The following is a 20,766-nucleotide window of genomic DNA, read 5'->3' on the forward strand; positions in this document are numbered from 1 at the left end:
AGATTTCAAATTAAGCACGATAAGCACCCAATGAAAGATGCTTACAACTGAGAAGTAGAAGCCCGGAGGTTCTGTACATGGAGGACCTCAAATAAACTGAGCACCCAATTGTGGGCAGCTGCAAGTCACTATTTTACAACATAGCCAAAGCAGGAGAGGGAAACAGATTATACTAAAGCTCAGTGATTATCAACAAATTCTATAATGAACTGTTCCTTCTTTGGGGATTGTTTACCTTAGCAAGAAAACCATATTAATTCTGATTTTCTACATTCTACTTGTCAATAAAAATTTAAATTTGCTAAATATTGCAGCCAATATAGCAGACAGTCACCAGAAGCTGTTTTATGCTATGAAGAAAGCAAAAAGCACCACCTAGTGGTCTGTGGTTCCAACAGAGGCACAAGACTGCCACGAGTCTCCGATCAAGAAGACTTTTGTCCCAATTACCTAAAACCCTATGAGTTGTTTTTCTCAATCTTTAATGCCTCTGTTTTCAAATTCCACCAGGATTATCAACATCTGTTCTTAAAAAATGAGGATACAGAAAGTAGAAAATTTGAGTACTGCCTCAAATGAATATTTGGGGGAAATTATTCAGACACTGCTATGATCTAATATTATCTAATAACATTTTAAACTTACCTAACTTTAATAAATCTGTTATCATTAAAATAGCTATCTTAATAACCTAATTATTTTTTTAAACAAAAAATTTTTGTTTACTACTAGTTCTTTGAACAATCGGTATTCATAGGGAGTGACAGCACAGATTAAGTCAGAAAAAAACACATTGTGGTGACTGACATCCTTCCAAAACTCAAAATTTTTTTAGTGCCTACAGTTCTTTTAAAAGCAAGACATCTAGGGGAGGCTGGGTGGCTCAAATGGTTGAGCATCCAACTTTGGCTCAGGTCATGATCTCACAGTTCATGAGTTCTAGCCCTGCATCAGGCTCTGTGCTGACAGCTCAGAGCCTGGAGCCTGCTTCAAATTCTGTCTCCCTCTCTCTCTGCCCCTCCCCTGCTCATGCTCTGTCTCTCTCTCAAAAATAAAAACATTAAAAAAAAAGCAAGACATCTAAAGGATTAAGGCTTTGAGGTTCATATTTGTTTCAATATTACTATATAGCTATGTAGGGAACTTTCTAATAGACTTGAAACACCTGAAAAAAGATTATCAACAAGTAAAGTACAGTACTATAAAGATGAGGGGGAAAAATTGGCTGAAGCTATTGAAGAGGAAGGTGAAAAGCCACCCTGCTAAGAAGCAAAAACTTTTATTTTTTATAAAAACACATTTGAATTAAGATCATGGAAAGGATATACCCATTGCTAAGGGCAGATGGCCTAATGGCAATAAAGAGCTAGAAACCTGTTTTGCTGAGACCCAATGGTATGTGGCCTAATCAATCAAAGGAAGCCTTCAAAGGCTTTAACCCTGATAAAACTTGTTTTCCTGTCTTGGGTCACTTCATAACTATATAATTTGGGGAACATTACTAACCTCTCTTAGTATCACTTTGTACAAATGTAGCTAACAAACTTAAGCACAGTTGATGTGAAAATACATGTAAAAGGCCTAGTATATAGTATATACTCAGTAAGGAGCAGTTATTAATAGCCATATTCATCACAGTGAATGATCAAATGGAAAATTAACAGTGTTAGGAGAAAATTAAAGCCCATGATAGGCAACACACTTTTTACCACCACCCCACTGGCTTCGTCTAGCTTATTTAGTTAATCCAACACTCTAGGAAATCTTCCTTTAACATCCCCACCCCACCCCCCAAATTTAGTTAGGTTTGCTTTTGTGCTACCACAGCACTCTGTACTTCCCCTTTCATAGCATTTATTGTAATATATAGTAATAGCTTGTTTTTCTCTCTCTTCCTACACATAAGCTCTGGGAAGACAAGGACCATATCTATTTTGTTCACTTATTCTTTTTTTTTATTTTTATTTTTTAAATTATTTTCTCATGTTTATTTTTGAGAGAGAGAGACAGACAGCACACGAGCGGGGGAGGGGCAGAAAGAGGGAGACACAGAATCCAAAGAAGGGTCGAGGCTCTGAGCTGTCAGTCCAGCCCCAACACGGGGCTCGAACTCACAAACCATGAGATCTTGACCTAAGCTCAAGTCAGACACTTAACCAACTGAGTCACCCAGGCACCTTTGTTCACTTACTCTTGATGTAGCAGACAGACCTAAGTTAAAATCCCAGGTCTACCTCTACCTGGCTATGTACTTTGGAAGTATCAAGCTCTTAGCCCACTTCTCATGTGTGAAATGGAAATGGCAATGATACCTTCTTGTAGTGTTGCCAGAAGACTTACTGAAATCATAAATGTGTAGTTCTTACAACAGTACTTAGAACTTAATAAATGGTAACTATTATTAAAAGTAACTATTTAATAAACATACAAATGTTAAGGACAAACTAGAAGCAAAATACTATCAAGCAAAGCAACCACAGCTAAGAATGCTAATCACTGAACTAACTAAAATTGAGAGGAAAAAGTCTTTGGTAGCCAAATATGGGGTTCTCCATTACTGGTTAACACATTGTAAGTGGTTTAGATAAGGACTATTTAATTTACATGAGAAAGCCAGGAGATGATATCATCAAACATAAAGATTCAGAAACATGATGAGTTGAAGTTCCTACACTTAAGTTTAAATAACTTAATTATACAACAACAAGATGGGAAAAGCTTGACAGAAGAGCGATACTTATAAAACAGTGATTCAGATTTTTGTTAACTATAATCTATGTAAAAGAAACACTGAATTGACATGGATGCTAAAAAGTGTACGCAATCTTGGCTATTGTTGGTAGAATGATAATGGGAGAATTTTAAAGAGAGCTATGTAAGTATAGACTGGCTCAACAATGTCTAGATTCTAGTGTTCAAGTGTAGAAAACACACTTCTATACTGAAACAAACCTAGGAAAAAGGACTCAGGATGATGAGAATGCCTAGAAGTTAGACCAAATGAAAAACAAATGAAGACCTAGAAGTGAAGTGAAGACCTTCACTTCAGGTAAACCGTCCAAATATTTGAAGGACTGTGTTATATAAAGGAAAAGCAACAAACATTTGTCAAATGCCTTCTCTATGCCAAGTGTTTATTATTCTTCACCACAATCCTGGGAAGTAGTGTTATTATTTTGAATTTAGTAATAAAACAGAAGAGAGAATAAACACTGAACTGCTATAAAAAATAGAATGAAAATCAATAGGGGATAAAAGAATGTAAATGGCTATCAATAACAAAAGGATAAATTGTGGAATATTCATAAAATACCAGAGAGCAAAGAATAAAATGAACTACAACTATATACAAGAACAGAGGGGAATCATGCAAACATAATGTAAAGCCAAAAAAACAAAAAACCAGATACAAGAGTTCATACTATACGATTCCATTTATATAAAATTCAAATCAAAACTAGTCCATGCAGTAAAAAGTCAAGACAGTATCTGGAGGTGGGCGTTGGTGACAGAAAGGCAGCTGGGTTGGGATGAAAAAGAAACAGGTGAGCCCTCTAAATTACTGTTTAAACAGATACATTGTGAAATTCTCCTTTTGTGGTAAGTGGGCTCTCAAAACTCTTTCATCACTGAATTACAACAAAATTCCATGTCACATTTGCCAACAGAAAAGGAGTGAGAGGTTTTTATACTTCATACCAATAATTATTAAACACTATATAATATTAAATGAGGATTATCTGATTCTACGAGGGGCAGTAAGCTACCAGATTTATTCCTAAACCTTCTTACAGTAAGAACATGAACAATACACAGTTCAAATTATCCATAAGCTTTATTTATCCAGCTATTTTTTTTAAATGTTTTTATTTATTTTTGAGAGACAGAGCGCAAGCAGGGGAGGGGCAGTGAGACAAGGAGACAGAATCTGAAGCAGGCTCCAGGCTCTGAGCTATCAGCACAGAGCCCAACAAGGGGCTCACAACTCACGAATCACGAGATCATGACCTGAGCTGAAGTTGGATGCTTAATCGACTGAGCCACCCAGGCGCCCCCTATCCAGCTATGTTTTAAAAAATGTTACTTTAGGGGTGCCTGGGTGGCTTAGTCAGTTAAGCATCCACTCTTGATTTTGGCTCAGGTCATGACCCCAGGGATCAAGCCCTGTGTCGGGTTCTGTGCTGACAGTGTGGAGCCTGCTTGGGATTCTTTCTCTCTCTCTCTCTCTCTCTCTCTGCCCCTCCTGCTCATGTTCACACACTCTCTTTCTCAAAATAAATAAATAACATTTAAAAAATTAAAAAGTAAAAAAACAATACTTGTAACCTTGGTCAAATAACAAACTGGAGGCTTCTTTGACTTTAAGTATATGTTAGTCATTTTTTTCCCTCTTCTGAGAGATAACCAGAATCTCAAATAATCAAATCTTCAGTCATTCACCTACTGTGGCCACTTCCACTCCCAGTAAGTCCCAGTTACTAGACAAAGCCAGGCCAAACTCAGTAATGACTAGCTGCAGCTTTGGCCCAAACTCCCATGTAGTCTACTACTCCAGGGTTCTGTTCTGAAATACTCCTGCCATCTAGCCTACCATCTAGCATCTAGACTTAAAAAACAGGCCAGATCATCTTTGTGTCCTCTTCCCCCAGACTTGCACCCTGAACTGGAACTGTAAAGTTTACCAATTTAATGGTGACACAATGTAAGAAATGTAAATTCTAGTTAAAAAAAATATTCTTAAAAAAGCCAAATACACCCACATCAATCAGTCCATTCTAGGTCCTCCACTAAACCCACCCTGGTTTTTCCGAGGCCATTTTTACCCTACCAGTCATGCAGAAAGAAAGAAAACACTATGAAGTTATTCATCACAAGAATTAATAACAAAGCACAGGAGTCAGAATGATTTCAATTTGTACTCCATCTCTGATAGCTGCTTGATAATGGGCACATTATTAAATATCACCAGGGATCAGCTTCCTCTATAAATCCCTCATAAGGTTATGAGGATTACATGAGATAATATCTACTACGAACACAGGATAGTGTCTGGTATACTTTCCTGCTCAATAATTAGTTACTAGATCATAGAAATAATAAACTAAAGAAAAAGGGAACCAAAGAGAAATTCCAGAAGTCCAAGGATGAGTTCTACAGTTCCTTCATTTTTCCCATTAAGAATATTCCTCTACACTAGTATCATAATCTACTCATATCCTTGGAATCAAATTTGTCCTTAACTCCAAAATGTGCATAGTTAAATGTATAAAACAAGAATGCTTGCTGAATTCATTAGCTTTAATTTTATTTGAAATTAGATCCTAAACTCTTTTTTTCTAAAAAAAAAAAAAAAAATCTTACAGTGAAAAACTAAAGATCAAACTAAAGCAAGGCTGGCAGTTGAAGCCTTACATGTTTCCCACCTGTTCCCCAAGGCCTTCCCTGAAGTTTGAATCTTCTGAAAGATCACTTCCAAATCCTAAATTATTCTAAAATATTTGAATATTAAAATGTCATTCTTCTTTTCTCACATAACTTTAAAAATGAGAATTACTTATTTGCTATTCTCTAATAAAACATCAGAAAATAGAGGACATATTTTTTAAAAAGTGATGATGCTTACCAACTATACATAAACAGATTTCATTTCCCAACATTTTCCGTAATTCTTTGACCCAGTTTTTTACCTGTGTATACAAAAGAGTAAATATTAAAACAATTCCTGTTACAATGACCACCATTACAATATCCCAAGCCCCACACTGTCAAAGTACCAAGAATTTGTCTAACAGCCCATATAGTTAGGTGTTACTAGAAATGATTAATGTAGGATCATTTTTTGACAGATTATATTGCAAACTGCACACAAATACCCAATGGAATGATTTCTCTCTATATCTACATATAGTATAGACAAAGACACCTCTAATTATAAATTTTCATAAATCTTGCACAGATCCAAACAAAGCTAGTTACCCGAGCAAAAGCATGTCAACTCCAGCCTCTGATAATAACAGATGCTTGTACAGTCACTTTGAACTTAAAAATATCAGGCTTAAAATTAAGTCCTTATTGGTTGGGGTGCCTGGGTAGCTCAGTCGGTTAAGTGTCCGACTCTTGATTTCGGCTCAGGTCATGATCTCATGGTTCCTGAGTTTGAGCCCCATGTCAGGCTCTGCATTGGCAGCATGGAGCCTGCTTGGGATTCTTTCTCTCTCTCCCTCTCTCTCTGCCCCTTCCCTGCTCATGCGTGCGTACTCTCTCAAAATAAATAAATAAACTTCTAAAAAATTTTTTAAAAAGTCTTTATTGGTTCCAAATAGAGGGCACAGAGCTCCTGTATCACACACTTAAAAGGGGGAAAATGTATATGAACACCAAAAAGAGCGGCAAAATAAATTTTCATCCTTTAGTGTATGACAGTATTTTTCAACTTCAACAATACTGGTACTTTGGCTCAGATTAATTCTTTGTTGTGAGGGACTATCTTGCGCAGTGTATGATATTTAGCAGTATTCCTGGCCTCCTACCCACTAGATATCATTCAGTACTATCCTCCAGCTGTGACAACCAAAGATGTCTCCAGTCACTGTCACCTCCTGATAGAAAACCACGGGTGTACAAAGACTCCAGTAATAAATTCTTCACTATGGATGAAGCACAGCAGTAGGCACAGTTGAGAGTAAATTCAAATTAAGTAAATTAATTTTTTGAACTCATGATTTTAAATATATTGATTACAATAAAATAGGATAAAGAGGGGCGCCTGGGTGGCGCAGTCGGTTAAGCGTCCGACTTCAGCCAGGTCACGATCTCGCGGTCCGTGAGTTCGAGCCCCGCGTCAGGCTCTGGGCTGATGGCTCAGAGCCTGGAGCCTGTTTCCGATTCTGTGTCTCCCTCTCTCTCTGCCCCTCCCCCGTTCATGCTCTGTCTCTCTCTGTCCCAAAAATAAATAAACGTTGAAAATAAATAAATAAATAAATAAAATAAAATAGGATAAAGAACAAACTTGAATACCTCCTTTCATTTTTTATAATGCAATTTAATTTGTATGTAATCAAATCACACAGAACTTATACACTTTCCTAAAAAAATTCACACACTTCTTTATATTATAAAAATTACATTAAATACGTGGTAAGTAAGCACTTATTGTGCATCTGGTCCTACAGTACAAATGTAACAGCTCCATACTCTTGCTCTCTGCAAGAATGCAGAGGAACTATCTTTAATAAACCCCAAACCTTTACAAAAGCAAAGGTAATCAATATTATCACCTTATCTTTCTCTTAGCACTGAACCATAGTTTTCTCAGTACAGCCACATCTTTTTGTTTCATTCACATTTGTATAAAATTTTCAGAGAAGCAATGAACTTCCATCCACAATTGATTTCACATAAGAAAAATTTAACAATATACAATGTACATCCTCATCATTTCAAAGGAACCATGCCAGAATCCAATTATGTATTACTCTACTCACTCTACAGATATTACCACAATCTACTATATCTAACCAATTTTTTAAAAAAATTGTTACTCATCTGCAATAGGATCCCCTTCTGCAGGCATCCTATTCATTACCCCTATACATTCTGTGGTGAGTTAGAGATGGTCACAAATTCTTTATCTTCTTATCAAGAGACAGATTCTATTTCCCCTCTCTGTAAAGCAGGGCTAGACTTGTAACTTGCTTTGACCAAGAGAATGTGGCAGAAGTAATGCTATGCCAGCTTCGGACTTAAGAGGGCCTGGCAGCTACTCTTAGTATCCAGTTGTTATATAAGCAGCTTAGGCTAAAATATGGAATAATGAGAGAGCATGTGGAGAGAACACTGGAGGATAAGAAAACAGATGGAGTGAGAGGCCGTATGGGGGAGAACAGGCCTTCCTGGATGGTTTTTACCCAGCCAAACTCCAAGTTCAATGCAGCTGCACGAGTGACACCACATGACCTGCCCAGTCAACCCACAAAATCATGAGATTAATAAATCATTGTTTTAAGCCACCAGGTTTTGGGGGGTTTGTTATACAGCAAGAGATAACTGGTCATTTTTCAACTTAAAAGACTCAACCTTCTCTTAATAAAACACTCAAACCATTTCTATTTATGCCAAAAGGTAGGAAGGGATAACAGATAACAGCCCCCCCCCCAAATTCAAGTATCATTAAATCTACAAATTACTTATCATTTCATTTTTCTACTCCTTGAATTAAATTTTTCCACATGTAATAATCCAAAGACTAACTTGTATAGTTGCTTCATCTGTTAACTAATGGGAAACAAATGGAAAACACACACACACACACACACACACACACACACACACACACACAACCTGAATCTATAACAGCAAGTAATTTCAACAGGAACAAACCTGAAACTTAAGGAAAGAAAACGTTCTGCCTTGGAAATTGCCCCTTTTAGTTCACACCCTTGAACATTTATTCTAAGAGGGGCTCTCAGAGAAAGGTTCAAATAAGCAATTAGTCACCATCCTGACTGTGATGAGAATTCAGAGGTAAGTTTAATGGTAACTTATTTTTAGTTCCAACCAACTTTAAAAATTCTACTTTTGTGGTGTATGTTTAAAAGAGGGGTAAAAAAAAAAAAAAAAGAAAGAAAGAAAGAAAGAAAAAACTTTAAAATAAATACTACCTAGACTGTCCTTTAAAACTTATATCTTCCAGGACACTTACTGAGAAGAAAGAGCTTAATTCGATTTAGTTCTTATCATCTTTTTTTTTAAAAAAAAATTTTTTTTAATGTTTTATTTTTATTTTTGAGGGAGATATACAGAGTACAAAAAAATTTTTTTTAAAGGTGATTTAATGTTTACTTATTTCTGAGAGTGAGACAGAGCATGAGTGGGGTAGGGACAGAGAGCAAGATGAAGACACAGAATCTGAAACAGGCTCCACGCTCTGAGCTGTCGGCACAGAACCTGATGCGGGGCTTGAACTCGGGAACAGCAAGATCATGACCTGAGGCAAAGTCGGACACTTAACTGACTGAGCCACCCAGGTGCCCCTCTTCTTTTTTTGTCTTTACAATTAGAGAGCCCATGCAACCATACCAAGTATTCACATGCCTACTATATGTGGAATCAAGAAATATACGTAATTTTTCTTTAAGAGGGAGAAAAAAAGCCCTTCAATTTTTCCGGTTTTATTTCAAATTATTTCCCTTTCCTAATATCTGAGAAAGCCATGTAATAAACTATTAATATCTCTGTTAATCAATTAAATACTGCATTAACAAATACTAGTGGTAATCATTTATGTACAAACTATATTTTACTTTTAAAACCAAGATTAACCACATTAGTAAACAAAGGCATGTGAATGGAGACTTGAAAAATCAGTGTTGTTCTTCAAATCATCTACCTATAAGTAAATGGAATACCTTCTGAAAGGAATCTTCATCTGTTATATCATAAACTAAAATAGCTCCATTTGAATCTCTGTAGTAAATTGGACCCAATGCATGGAATCTCTCTTGACCTGCTGTATCCTAAATAAAGCAACAAATACTTATTAGATCAGAAGAAAAAAATAAATCTGCTATTGCAACTATAGTTAACTTTTAATTAACTGGAAAGTGGTGAAGTTACAGATAATCTCAAAGCACTGTTAAAAGAAAAAAGAACAGGTTACAAAAATTCTTTAGAAGTTATAACCAATAATGTTTTACCATTATACAAAGGTTACTTCTTCCCTCCCAACCCTCTTACTCCTCATCAATCTTCCCACACCCACTAAAAAAAAAAAACAAACAGTTCAATTGCCAGAGGATCAGAATGCCCAAGATGGCATTGTAAGCCAGGAACAGGCCTTGCCCTAAATTTAGGTTTCCCACAAAGGGAGAAAACAAGGAAAGACAGTATGCACCAGGACCACTGGCCAAAAGGTAGTCTGATGCATTACCCTACTCTCTACTAGGCACTCCCTTGGAAAGCTGGAACATGAAAACACAGAGGGAAAATAGGACAGTCAGGCTGTTCACCCACCCTGTTCTTTCTCTGATATGGAATCCCTGAGTTTACTCTTTCCCCAACTCAAAGGTTAATATTAGCCTGATTTCATAAAAAAAAATGTTTATTAAAAAAAAGTTTCAGCTAAACTTCACTTAAAAAAAGAAATTCAAATTCCTATTCTTTCAGCCAATTAGTTATTAAATTATCAAGAATAGCAGAAGACTTCACAAACTCAATTGAAAAGGTTAACTTACCCATATAGCAAGGTTTACTCTTTTCCCACCAATATTTAACTTCTTTGTCAAGAATGATGCCTAAGAAAAGAGATATACATTAAACAACATTTCATATGTTTCTTACCCTAAAAACTATAGATGGAAGAATAATCTCAATAGGAAACAAGTTATCTGAGAGAAAAAGTAATCACTGATTTTTTATTAATGACTAAACATTACTTTCACTGAAGACAAAACATTAGTTATATCCTAATATAAAAAACAGTTTTTTGTTTTATGGACACAAGTTATGAAAAATAAGAAGAAAAAATGGTAATTAAACATTTTCCTAGATCTTCCCCATAAAAATTTCTCTTAGAGCATTTCATTTAATGTCACCTTACCCAATCATTGTAGAAAGAACTAAGAGATTTCTAAGTGAGATAAAACATATATTTACTGGTAGTTTACTTAACTGTATGAATACCAATATTACTTGAAATATTCCCGCAATTATTTTATAATTCAATTATTTAATTCATATCTAATAATTATCTTAAGTACTAATGTCACAGAAATGAAAGGAAATGGTTCCAGCCTTCAAGGAGCTTACAGTCTATATACAGCAGAAATAAACATGTAAAGAAAAGTAGTATCATGTGACAATTGTTAAAATGGGAGGGTCTTGCCAAGTACACTCTAAAGACAGTACTGAGAAAGGAAATGTAAAGCCTGCCTGGATGAGAGAAGGCTTCAGAGAGAAGGTGATGGTCTCCCCTTTAGGAGTAGTATGGGTTTTCCCTGACAGATGGGTAAAGCCACCAAAGCCTGAAACATAGAACTCCCTCCCCATGGAGAACTCCAAGGTAGTACGGTCAATGCCAGAGATGAGACTACAGAAAAAGACAAAGGCTGAATGAATATTAAAAAAAAAACAAAAAAACGTGCTAGGGTTCCATGTCTAGATGTAGAGACTTTACTTTGTGGGTCTTAATAACACCTGTTCCAAGACTCTAGACGTGTCTTTTAATGTATACTACAGTCAGATGTATTTGGGATATGCAGCATATTGCTCTGCATTCCCTCTGTACATTCATAATACACACTGGCACACTAAGATTCTGCCAAAAAAAAAAAAAACTAACTACATCTATACGAGCATTTCCCAAACTCATTTGACCTATTTTCCCCTAGAGAAATGCCTAATTCATCCTAAGGAATACGTGTTAAGAATAATATTGTTGATGATGGAGAATCATTGAAGGGATTTTAAGCACTGGGGCAGTATAAGATCTATATTTTAAGAGAATGACTCTGCAGTAGGAGAGGAGGTTGGACTGGAAAGGACAGGACTGGACCTGGAAACAGGCGACTATTACAGAGTTGGAGAGAGAAACAAAAAGGGCCTGAACCAAGTCCACAAAGATAGAAAAGAGAAAACAGAATCTAGAGTGATTGAAGAGGAAATATAATCAGAACTCAGAGTCAGGTGACATTTAAAAAAAGGAACAGAGAACCAAGTCCAAAGTTATGCAGAGACAGTCACATTTAGGTGTATCTAAAAGAAAGTACAGAGAAATAAGGTAAAACAGATAAAAAGCTAAGATGGTGAATTATTACTGAAGGAGGAACCTAGATTTCAGGAAGTGCTTTCTGCTGTATGTACACCAAGGAAATTTAGAACTAAGAAAAAGCCAATGAATTTAGTGATTAACAAAGGAATACACAGATAGATACAAATGGCAGAGTGGAGATCAAATCCAGGAATGCCTTCCTTCAAAACCTTAACTACACTAAAGATATTTTATTAAATGAAACAAAGATTATATAGAAAGGGGCATATATAAAATAAATGGCAAAATAACAAAAGAAATAACTTGGAAAATGAGAAGACCAAATACATATTTCCACAATGAATTTAAATAAAGGACCTCTCCCACTCATTAGAGCATAGGGGCTAAGAATATGAACTTTGAATCAGAACTGTGGATTTGAATCTTACCTTGCAACTTATTAGTTGCGTGACCTACTTGACATCAACCATTTTCATGGGTTCAACATCAATGCTATATGAAGAAACTCAAAATCTGAATCCCACCCAAATATTTAATATATAGGTCAACTTAAATGTCTCTCCTGTCTCAAATATATTTAAAATTAAACTGATCTTCCTTACAAAATTGGCTTTCCATTCCAACTTCAGTATTTTGATCACATTCTCAAGTCACTGAGGTTTAGACTCTTAGAAATATTCTAAGTATTCTTCCTCCTCTGACATTCCATATTCCAAAAACAAAAACAAAACTACCAAGACTTGTCTTCATATTTCTTCTGGAGTTCTCTGACAACCAATCTCATACTACTATAACAACTTTGGTCTCACCTCACACTCTAGTCAACATGCCAAATTATCTTCCTAAAGTCTCCATGATTAAAAAAATCTTACCATAACTCATTCAAGTATTCTAGTAAGATATCATTTTTAATAAGTTTGCTTGAACTATATCCCTGCTGGCAGCTAATATCAAAATAACTTTTTTGTCATGAGTTTTGTGAGGATTTCTCAATAGACAGGAATCAATTAGAGCTGATAAAGCTCCATCCTTTCCCTTTTTACCATTTCCTTGGAAACTTACCACCACTTTCCCATGGTGAGTTTAAGGGACAGTGTTGAGTCTCTCCTAAGGAACCCTGGATATACAATTTTATGGAAAGCTGCTCATCAATATTGATTATAAAAGAAAAAAGGAATAGCCTAAGTGTCCCTCAGTATGCAATTTTTAAAAGGTACACAGACAGCCCATCCATACAGTGAAACTCTACACTTTTATTTCTACTACTATTGCTAATACTAGCTAACAATTACCAAATGCTTACTTTCTACCAAGAACTGTGCTGAGTACTTTTTATAAGAGCATTCATAAGCTTTTCCTTTATAAAAGTTAGGGAACCATAATCTACAACTAAAAATCTCTAAGTGTTATCTTTGTATCCAAGGGCCTCCACAATTGTCCATGTCCATAGCTTCTAGTATTTTTCCACTTACTTTCCAGCTTATATGGTTTATATACATTCCTCCAATTCTGCTTGTCCATAAAATTCCCCCTCTAATTTGGATGTATTTTTTTCTCTATTTGAATCCCATCTATCCAAGTCCAGTTCATGACCCAAACTCTTCTTCCTTGAATTTTTAAGCTTTCTCATACCACCCATACAACCCACAATGAGTTTCTCTATCCTGAAGAATTACAGGGAACCTAATCTTTAATATATACCATATACTGCCTTGCTTATATTGTAAATTATCTTTTCATGGGTAGAAATATGTCAACTAGATTACACATTTTTATTTAACATGCTCATGAGGCTTACAATGAAATGGTCAGTATTCTAAGAGCTTTTCAATATTAACTCATTCAATGTCATAGTACGCTGAGTTAGATATAATTAGCCAAATATTACAGATGTGGAAACTTAAGACACAGGAAGGGTATCTTGCCCAAGGTCACATAGTAAGTGACAGAGTAGGATTTGAAATCCAGGTAGGCTGGCTCCAGACACGACTCATAACCACTATGCTAGCATATCTTCCACACTGAGATCTGAGATAATACTTCTCTTATGGAGAAGGCAGAAGCCAGTGCTGACACACAAATACAACAGACATACAAATACTGTTATTACAGATAAACATATCTACAATGTACCTGGATAAATCGATGAAGGTAAAACTCAATTTATGAAGAGATGTGCTTCTAAAAGTTTCCTTGTGAATGTAATCATTTTATTTTGTATTTTTTAACTTTTTTTTTTAACATTTTTATTTATTTTTGAGACACAGAGAGAGACAGAGCACCAGCAGGGGAGGGGCAGAGAGAGAGAGGAGGAGACACAGAATCTGAAGCAGGCTCCAGGCTCTGAGCTGTCAGCACAGAGCCTGATGCGGGGCTCAAACCCACGAACCGTGAGATCATGACCTGAGCCAAAGTCACCTGCTTAACTGACTGAGCCACCCAGGTGCCCCAAATCTAATTATTTTAACTGAAATATCTACTATATTATCCAAGGATCTTCACTAAATCTTTTTTTTTTCTCCTTCATAATGAACTACTTAAGTCCCACTATATAGAAAATTCCTCGTGTAATATAAATTGTCCCATTTTATATATGTTTTTAATATGGTACAGACATTTTCTTAAAGAACAAATCATCTGTTTTAAAAGCAAATACAATTAGATTGGAAAATAAAGGTGAAAGATTTTACATAATATCAAGATGGAATAGCAAAAAATTAAAAGGCTGACATTTGTCTTATCTTTTTTAACCACCTCTATGAGGCATACTTAATTTGGGCAGACCACTCAGATGCCACTTGTAGTTATACTTAATCTAGGGCAGTGGTTCTTAATTCTGTTACATAAAAGTGTAAGGGAGAAATAATCATGGGACTTCTTTGAGAATCTGATGAGAGCTATGAACTGATTTACTCCCAAGAAAACTGCTCACATACACATACCAAAAAACAATTTCACACACTTAACCCAAGGGATTTCTAAATCCCTGGCAACATCTCAGTGAAGAATCCCCAGTCTAGAAAGGGGAAGGGAAAGTGGCATTACAGTATCAATTCAAAAGGTTCTAGAAATATAGGAAGAAAATAAATAGTACATATATACTGTGTGCCAAACACTAAGCTGGGCTTTCTCATTTACTCTTTGTAACAACCGTGTGAAGTAGCTATTTTACAGCCATTTTACAGTTGTGAACCCGAGATTTAAAGAAATACAGTGACTCACTCAAGGTCAGACAACTCATTTGGGTACTGCAGTGGGTAGAAGCCTGTCTGACTCCACAGTACTTTTTCCATTGCACAAAGCTGTTTATTCTAGAACATACACATTCCTAACCTGGCACTCCTCCACGTGGACACTAAGTGTTCCTGGATACCAACTCAACTCACAAAAATATTCCCAGGGTAGGCACAAAGTAATGAGGATCAGAGTAATGGTAGATGTCCCACCTTATTCCTCCAAACCTGAGTTACAGCACCACTACTTATAATTCCAATGACCTCATCTTCCAAACTTTAGGGGTATTAAATCAACAATTTCATTACCTGAGGCACACATCCGTCATTTGCACCTGATACTTATTTACCAGACATCTTATCCAAAAGCATAGTGGATATTTTTTTTAAATCTCTATTAAAAAAGAAAGAAAGAAAGAAAGAATTATAGAAAATAATAAGAAAAATTGTATCTGTCTTTTCATAACTTATTTAATCATTTTTTTTGTATTTGTTGTTGTTATTAGCCAGATCACTTGCTGTGCTTCCTAACCGCTGGCAAAGTAATACACCTAAAGCAGCAAAGTAACTGAATTGTAGGCAAATACTTTCCTGTCTTTATTATCTTTTAAGTTCAACATACCTTCATTAGTAAGTGTGTCCGTGTGTGTGTGTGTGTGTGTATGTGTGTGTGTGTGTGTGTGTATAAAACTAAACACTGACATTATTTTTGTTACAGTCACTAACACTGTTTCAGACTGAAGTGTTTAAAGTATCTATTACTTAATATGTAAGTACTAAAGACATAAAAAGATTCAGGCGGATAATTTATAAAATAGTCCTCTGTAGCAAGGCAATAAAAATTAGCTATCAGAACACTAAGCTGCATTGCTACAATGGCAATCATTATCACAACATACAAATGTAACAAATTAACATGTTATGTCTTAAATTTATACAATGTTGTATGTCAAATGTATTTCAATTAAATAAAAGAATGAAAACTAAGCTGGCTGCCTGAATACTTCATTTCTTGTCCTTAATTTCCATAAATACAAGAATCATAATCAGTTTACAGTCCAAGTGACTACTTTGAAAATAAGAGTCAAGGGGCGCCTGGGTGGCGCAGTCGGTTAAGCGTCCGACTTCAACCAGGTCACGATCTCACGGTCCGTGAGTTCGAGCCCCGCGTCGGGCTCTGGGCTGATGGCTCAGAGCCTGGAGCCTGTTTCTGATTCTGTGTCTCCCTCTCTCTCTGCCCCTCGCCCGTTCATGCTCTGTCTCTCTCTGTCCCAAAAATAAATAAACGTTGGAAAAAAAATTAAAAAAAAAAAGAAAATAAGAGTCAAAAAGTTACTTCTCAGGAGTGGCTCAAAACAGAAAATGGCAATCAGACATTATATATTAGGAACTTAAAACCAAAATTCAGAAAAACTATTTTCTTTTAAGAAAAGAAAATCACCCACCCTCCATAACCTACATGTATCTAGTAAAATGCCAAGAGGGGGTGACATGAAGATTTCACCTATTGTTATTTTATAAAGATAATGTAGGGTGCTTGGGTGGCTCAGCCCATTAAGCGTCTAACTCTGGATTTCAGCCCAGGTCAAGATCTCACTCTCATGAGATCAAGCCCCCCATCAGCCGTTGAGCATAGAGCCTGATTAAGATTCTCTCTCTCTTCCCCCCACCCCCACCCCCCGTCCCTCTCCAAAAGATAATGTAAATGAATTAACTGTTCAACACTGGTGTGGCTTCCAGAACTACTTGGAAGATGTTTCAGACATTCAAAACATTAATCTTACAAGTAAGCAAACCAAGATTCCTAGACTAGAGACTATGACGCCAAGTGTAAAATCAACTGCTAGAATCTGAATGCCAAGTTTTGCTCAGGAGGTTAAGGTGCATGGGGGATAAAAGCAGTAGACTTCAAGTTTAAGAAAACATGTACACCATTACCATTTGTGGGACCTCAGAAATTGAATACAAAGCTTAGTTTCTTCATTTGCCAAACTATCAGGATACTATCTGCCTAGCCAACCTTACAGCACTGCTTTGCTCATCAAGTGACAGCCACCTACCCAACTACACAAGGCAGATAGGCGGAATTCGAGTTAGGATTCTAAAACGGAAAATGATCGTTCAGATTATAAAAATGTTACTTTTTATATAAGGGACTGGTGGAAAGTGCCAGAAAACACTCTAAGTGCACGATCTGAAAACACCTTCAAATAAGGGAGGGAAAGGGCATACAACGAAAGAAAAGGAAGTGATCACCCAAGAGCACAGACATAAAAAGACATACCAAAGAAAAAAGGTAGTTACAATCAAAATGGCACAAACATTTAAGAATAAAATCAAGAAAGCTAAATGATGGTCGAAGTACCTTAATCTTTATATTCCCCAGCTATTACAATGTTTGATATTTAACATGTATGAAATAATCATTGACTTTAATTGCTTAGGTTAATCATGTAAGAGAGCTTGGGGACTCTATATAAGATCAAGTTTCCTGAGCTAGGTAAAAGATTTTGAGTTCTTAGCTCACCTACAAGACTATGTCTTAATTATTAGTAACCTAGGAGGAGCCCTGCAAAAAAGGGAGCAGTGCTAAAACATTAAAGCATGGCCAATGTCACAATTTTGTAGAAAGAAGTTAATTTCCAGAAAAGCCAATCCCAGCCAAAACTCTAGAATGAATAAGCAAATATATATGTATATGTATAGTAATAATAAATGTATATAAAGCATAACATATATATGTGTACATATATATGATTGTATTAAGTATAAAATTATAAACAATTTTAAAAGACAATGTAGTGATCTTTCAGAGACAGCATGGGTTCTCAGAATAATTCATGCCAAACTAATTCCATTACCTTTTTCACTGATTTACCACAAAAGAAACCAACACAAATTAAGCACCATCTATTCATTCAATAGCAAACATTTATAAAACAAACATGTGCCAGGCACTGTGATAGAGGTTTACCTATGATGGCTGACATAAAAATCCTATAAGTAAAGGGGCACCTGGCTGGCTTGTTCAGTAAGCACTGACTCTTGATGTCGGGACTGTAAGTTCAAGCCCCATAGTGGGTGTAGTGATTACCTAAAAATAAAATCTTAAAAAAAAAAACAAACTAAACTAAAAAAAAAAAACCCTATAAGTAAGATTCTCCCATATTATAGATCAAGAGCCAGCTTACAAACGTTAGAATAACCTGCCAAGATCATAAAGGCTTATGAAGTAGGAGCCAAAATATGAAACCAAGTCTAACTTCAAAATCCTGTCCCTTTTTACCACATCATATGGCTTCCTAATGCAGAAACACAGTGTATCTTGTCTTCTGCAAGCATTTGACAAAGCATCTCATGATATCCCCTGTGGGCAAGACTGATGTAGCTAGGGCAAAAAGCTAGATTTATAATGCTGGAAGAACATTTTCATTAAAGGCTTTGTACCCACTAGTTAATAGCCCATAACAGTAAATCTCAGGCTGTTTTCTGTTTCCATTATCATTAATATGTACAACACTCCACCAGTAACTGTCTCTCACTCAAAGAGAAAGACTATGGCTCAAGCATAGTCTGAAAAAGCCCCACCCTAAGACTGCACAACTAAAGAAAAATACATCTCTGGTCACACATCACTGGACTATAATGAGACCTGCCGCAGAGCTTTGTCTCTCGTTCCCTCTGTCTCCACTTTTCAAAGTCTTTATTAATGACCTGATGAAAACAATGAAGACATTCTTAGCAAATCTTCAGGTGACAAAGCTAAAATGAGTAGTTAACCCAGACAGTAGGGAACATAACCTTCTTTTTCTTTGCATGCCCAGAACCCAACCAAGTATCTGACCCACAGGAGCTCAATGTTTCTTGAACTTAAAATCAAACTTTAGAAGGACATTAACAGCCTTTGACCACTGGAGTAAATTTATCAAAGCCTATTTTAATGGTTCAAATACCTTAGGGACCAAAAAAAAAAAAAAAAAAGCTATAAAAGAAAAAAGATTTTGAGGGATGTAATGCCTTTTTGGGGAGGGGGATTAAGACAGCAAGCCCAATATTAATAAATGTAGCAGCTGTCCACAAGCACATAGAATCTTTTCTATTTCAGTGTTGGAAAAGGATTCTCAATAGGGAAGGTGATAGCCTGTACTTTACTAAATTCAAAGCACACTTGGAATCATTTCTACAGCTCAAAGAATCACATTTTAAGGAAAGAGGACAATGATTAAATAGTGAAATGGTTTAGAAAGATGTCATAAGAGATTCCTTTAAAGGAACCAGAGCTGTTTACCCAAAAGATAAGACCAAGGGATATGACAGCTGTCCTTAACTATCAGAAGGGATATCTTATGTGATCAAGATACAGAGGACAGAACTGGAAACTACAAGGAAAACAGATTTTGGCTTTATACACAGAAAAATTTATTGAAAATTAAAACTGTCCAAAAATGAAATGGGCCATCTTAGGACATAGTAAGTTTCCCACTTTCTGTACCAGTTCACCTCACCTCCAAGATGTTCAGACAAGAGTGAACAATCACTTGACTGAAATATTAAACAAAAGACTGAAACAGTGAACCACAAACTACCTTAGGTTTCCTTGGTCTCATAACTGTTTGAACATGATTGGAAGATAGTGTACCTTGCAAAACACAAAGTATGTCAAAAGATAGGTAGTAGGTAGTTCTGTTGAGAAAAAAAGAGGGACTCTTCCTCTGTTGTCTTCTGATGTTCTGATGCATGATCTCCTCTCCATTTAGAAATTAAAATTATACATGGTTGTTATTTAATAGGTCACAATTCTCTAAAAAAATTAAAATGAGAGGAACTGATATGTAAGAGAAAGAGATTAAATACTGCGTCCACACATTGGTATGCAACAAAATCCTCAATTCTACAATATAATCCAGACACTGTTTATGATAAGAGTTATATAAATACTAAAATCAGGACTGCTATGTTTTTGATACTGAAAATCTACCATAAACTTCATCCTCTCCAGTATAGTTGAAGTGGTCTCTAATATTTAAAAACCTTTAGGCTGCTTTTAGCTTCAAGGATGTTTTTGAAATGCATAATGAAGGTGCGATTTTTGGGTTGAAGTACTAAATTATCTTAAGGGGGGAGGCTCAATTATAATGATTTCCTCTTTTATGTAAGATTTGTAGCACAAAGATAACCACTAAAGGGGTGATTTACCAATATCCAGAGGCAGTGTGACTTACTTGCTCAAAATCCGAAGTCAGACCTGGGTTCAAATTTCAGCTTGGGTACCATGCATGACTTATGGCAAAATGACTGCCAGCAAATTATTCAACTTAACCAAGCCTATTTCTTTGCCTGCAAAATGGGGCTAATAAAACTATCTACCACCCAGCAAATTATTCAACTTAACCAAGCCTGTTTCTTTGCCTGCAAAATGGGGCTAATAAAACTATCTACCACCTCAAAGGCTATAATAAGAATTAAATGACAGAAGAAAAGTACAGTACTTGGTACAGTAAGAATTCACTGAATGTTAACTATTGTTATTACTTTACCTAAATGAATTCCTAAGTTCCAAATAATCATAGGTATTTATCCTACAAATTCCCTTGATTTCATTAGCAAACTCAACAATAACTATTAAAATTGTGTAAGTGCCCTTGTACAAGGATGCAAAGAAAAAAAAAAGGAGTTTCCTGACATTCACTTTTTCAGATATTGTGCTTTACCTAAGAGGAGTAAAAACAGGAGTAAAAATAGAACATGGAATCATCAGGGCATCTT

The 20,766-nt window shown here is 35.9% G+C and overlaps 1 protein-coding gene across 1 annotated transcript in view; it reads right to left on the reverse strand.

Annotated features, from left to right (window-relative positions):
- The window catches only part of RAB21 (RAB21, member RAS oncogene family), a 43,945-nt gene that overhangs the window by 21,276 nt on the left and 1,903 nt on the right, over nucleotides 1–20,766 (reverse strand). Inside the window, exons 2-4 of the mRNA XM_040491416.1 lie at nucleotides 10,233–10,292; nucleotides 9,408–9,515; nucleotides 5,624–5,687 (exon numbers count right to left, since the gene is read on the reverse strand). Coding sequence (XP_040347350.1) covers nucleotides 5,624–5,687; nucleotides 9,408–9,515; nucleotides 10,233–10,292 — 232 coding nt within the window. The remainder of the gene's footprint in view (nucleotides 1–5,623; nucleotides 5,688–9,407; nucleotides 9,516–10,232; nucleotides 10,293–20,766) is intronic.

The sequence above is a fragment of the Herpailurus yagouaroundi genome, unplaced genomic scaffold, assembly GCF_014898765.1.
Source record: "Herpailurus yagouaroundi ecotype Mexico unplaced genomic scaffold, PumYag 182, whole genome shotgun sequence".
Classification (NCBI taxonomy): domain Eukaryota; kingdom Metazoa; phylum Chordata; class Mammalia; order Carnivora; family Felidae; genus Herpailurus; species Herpailurus yagouaroundi.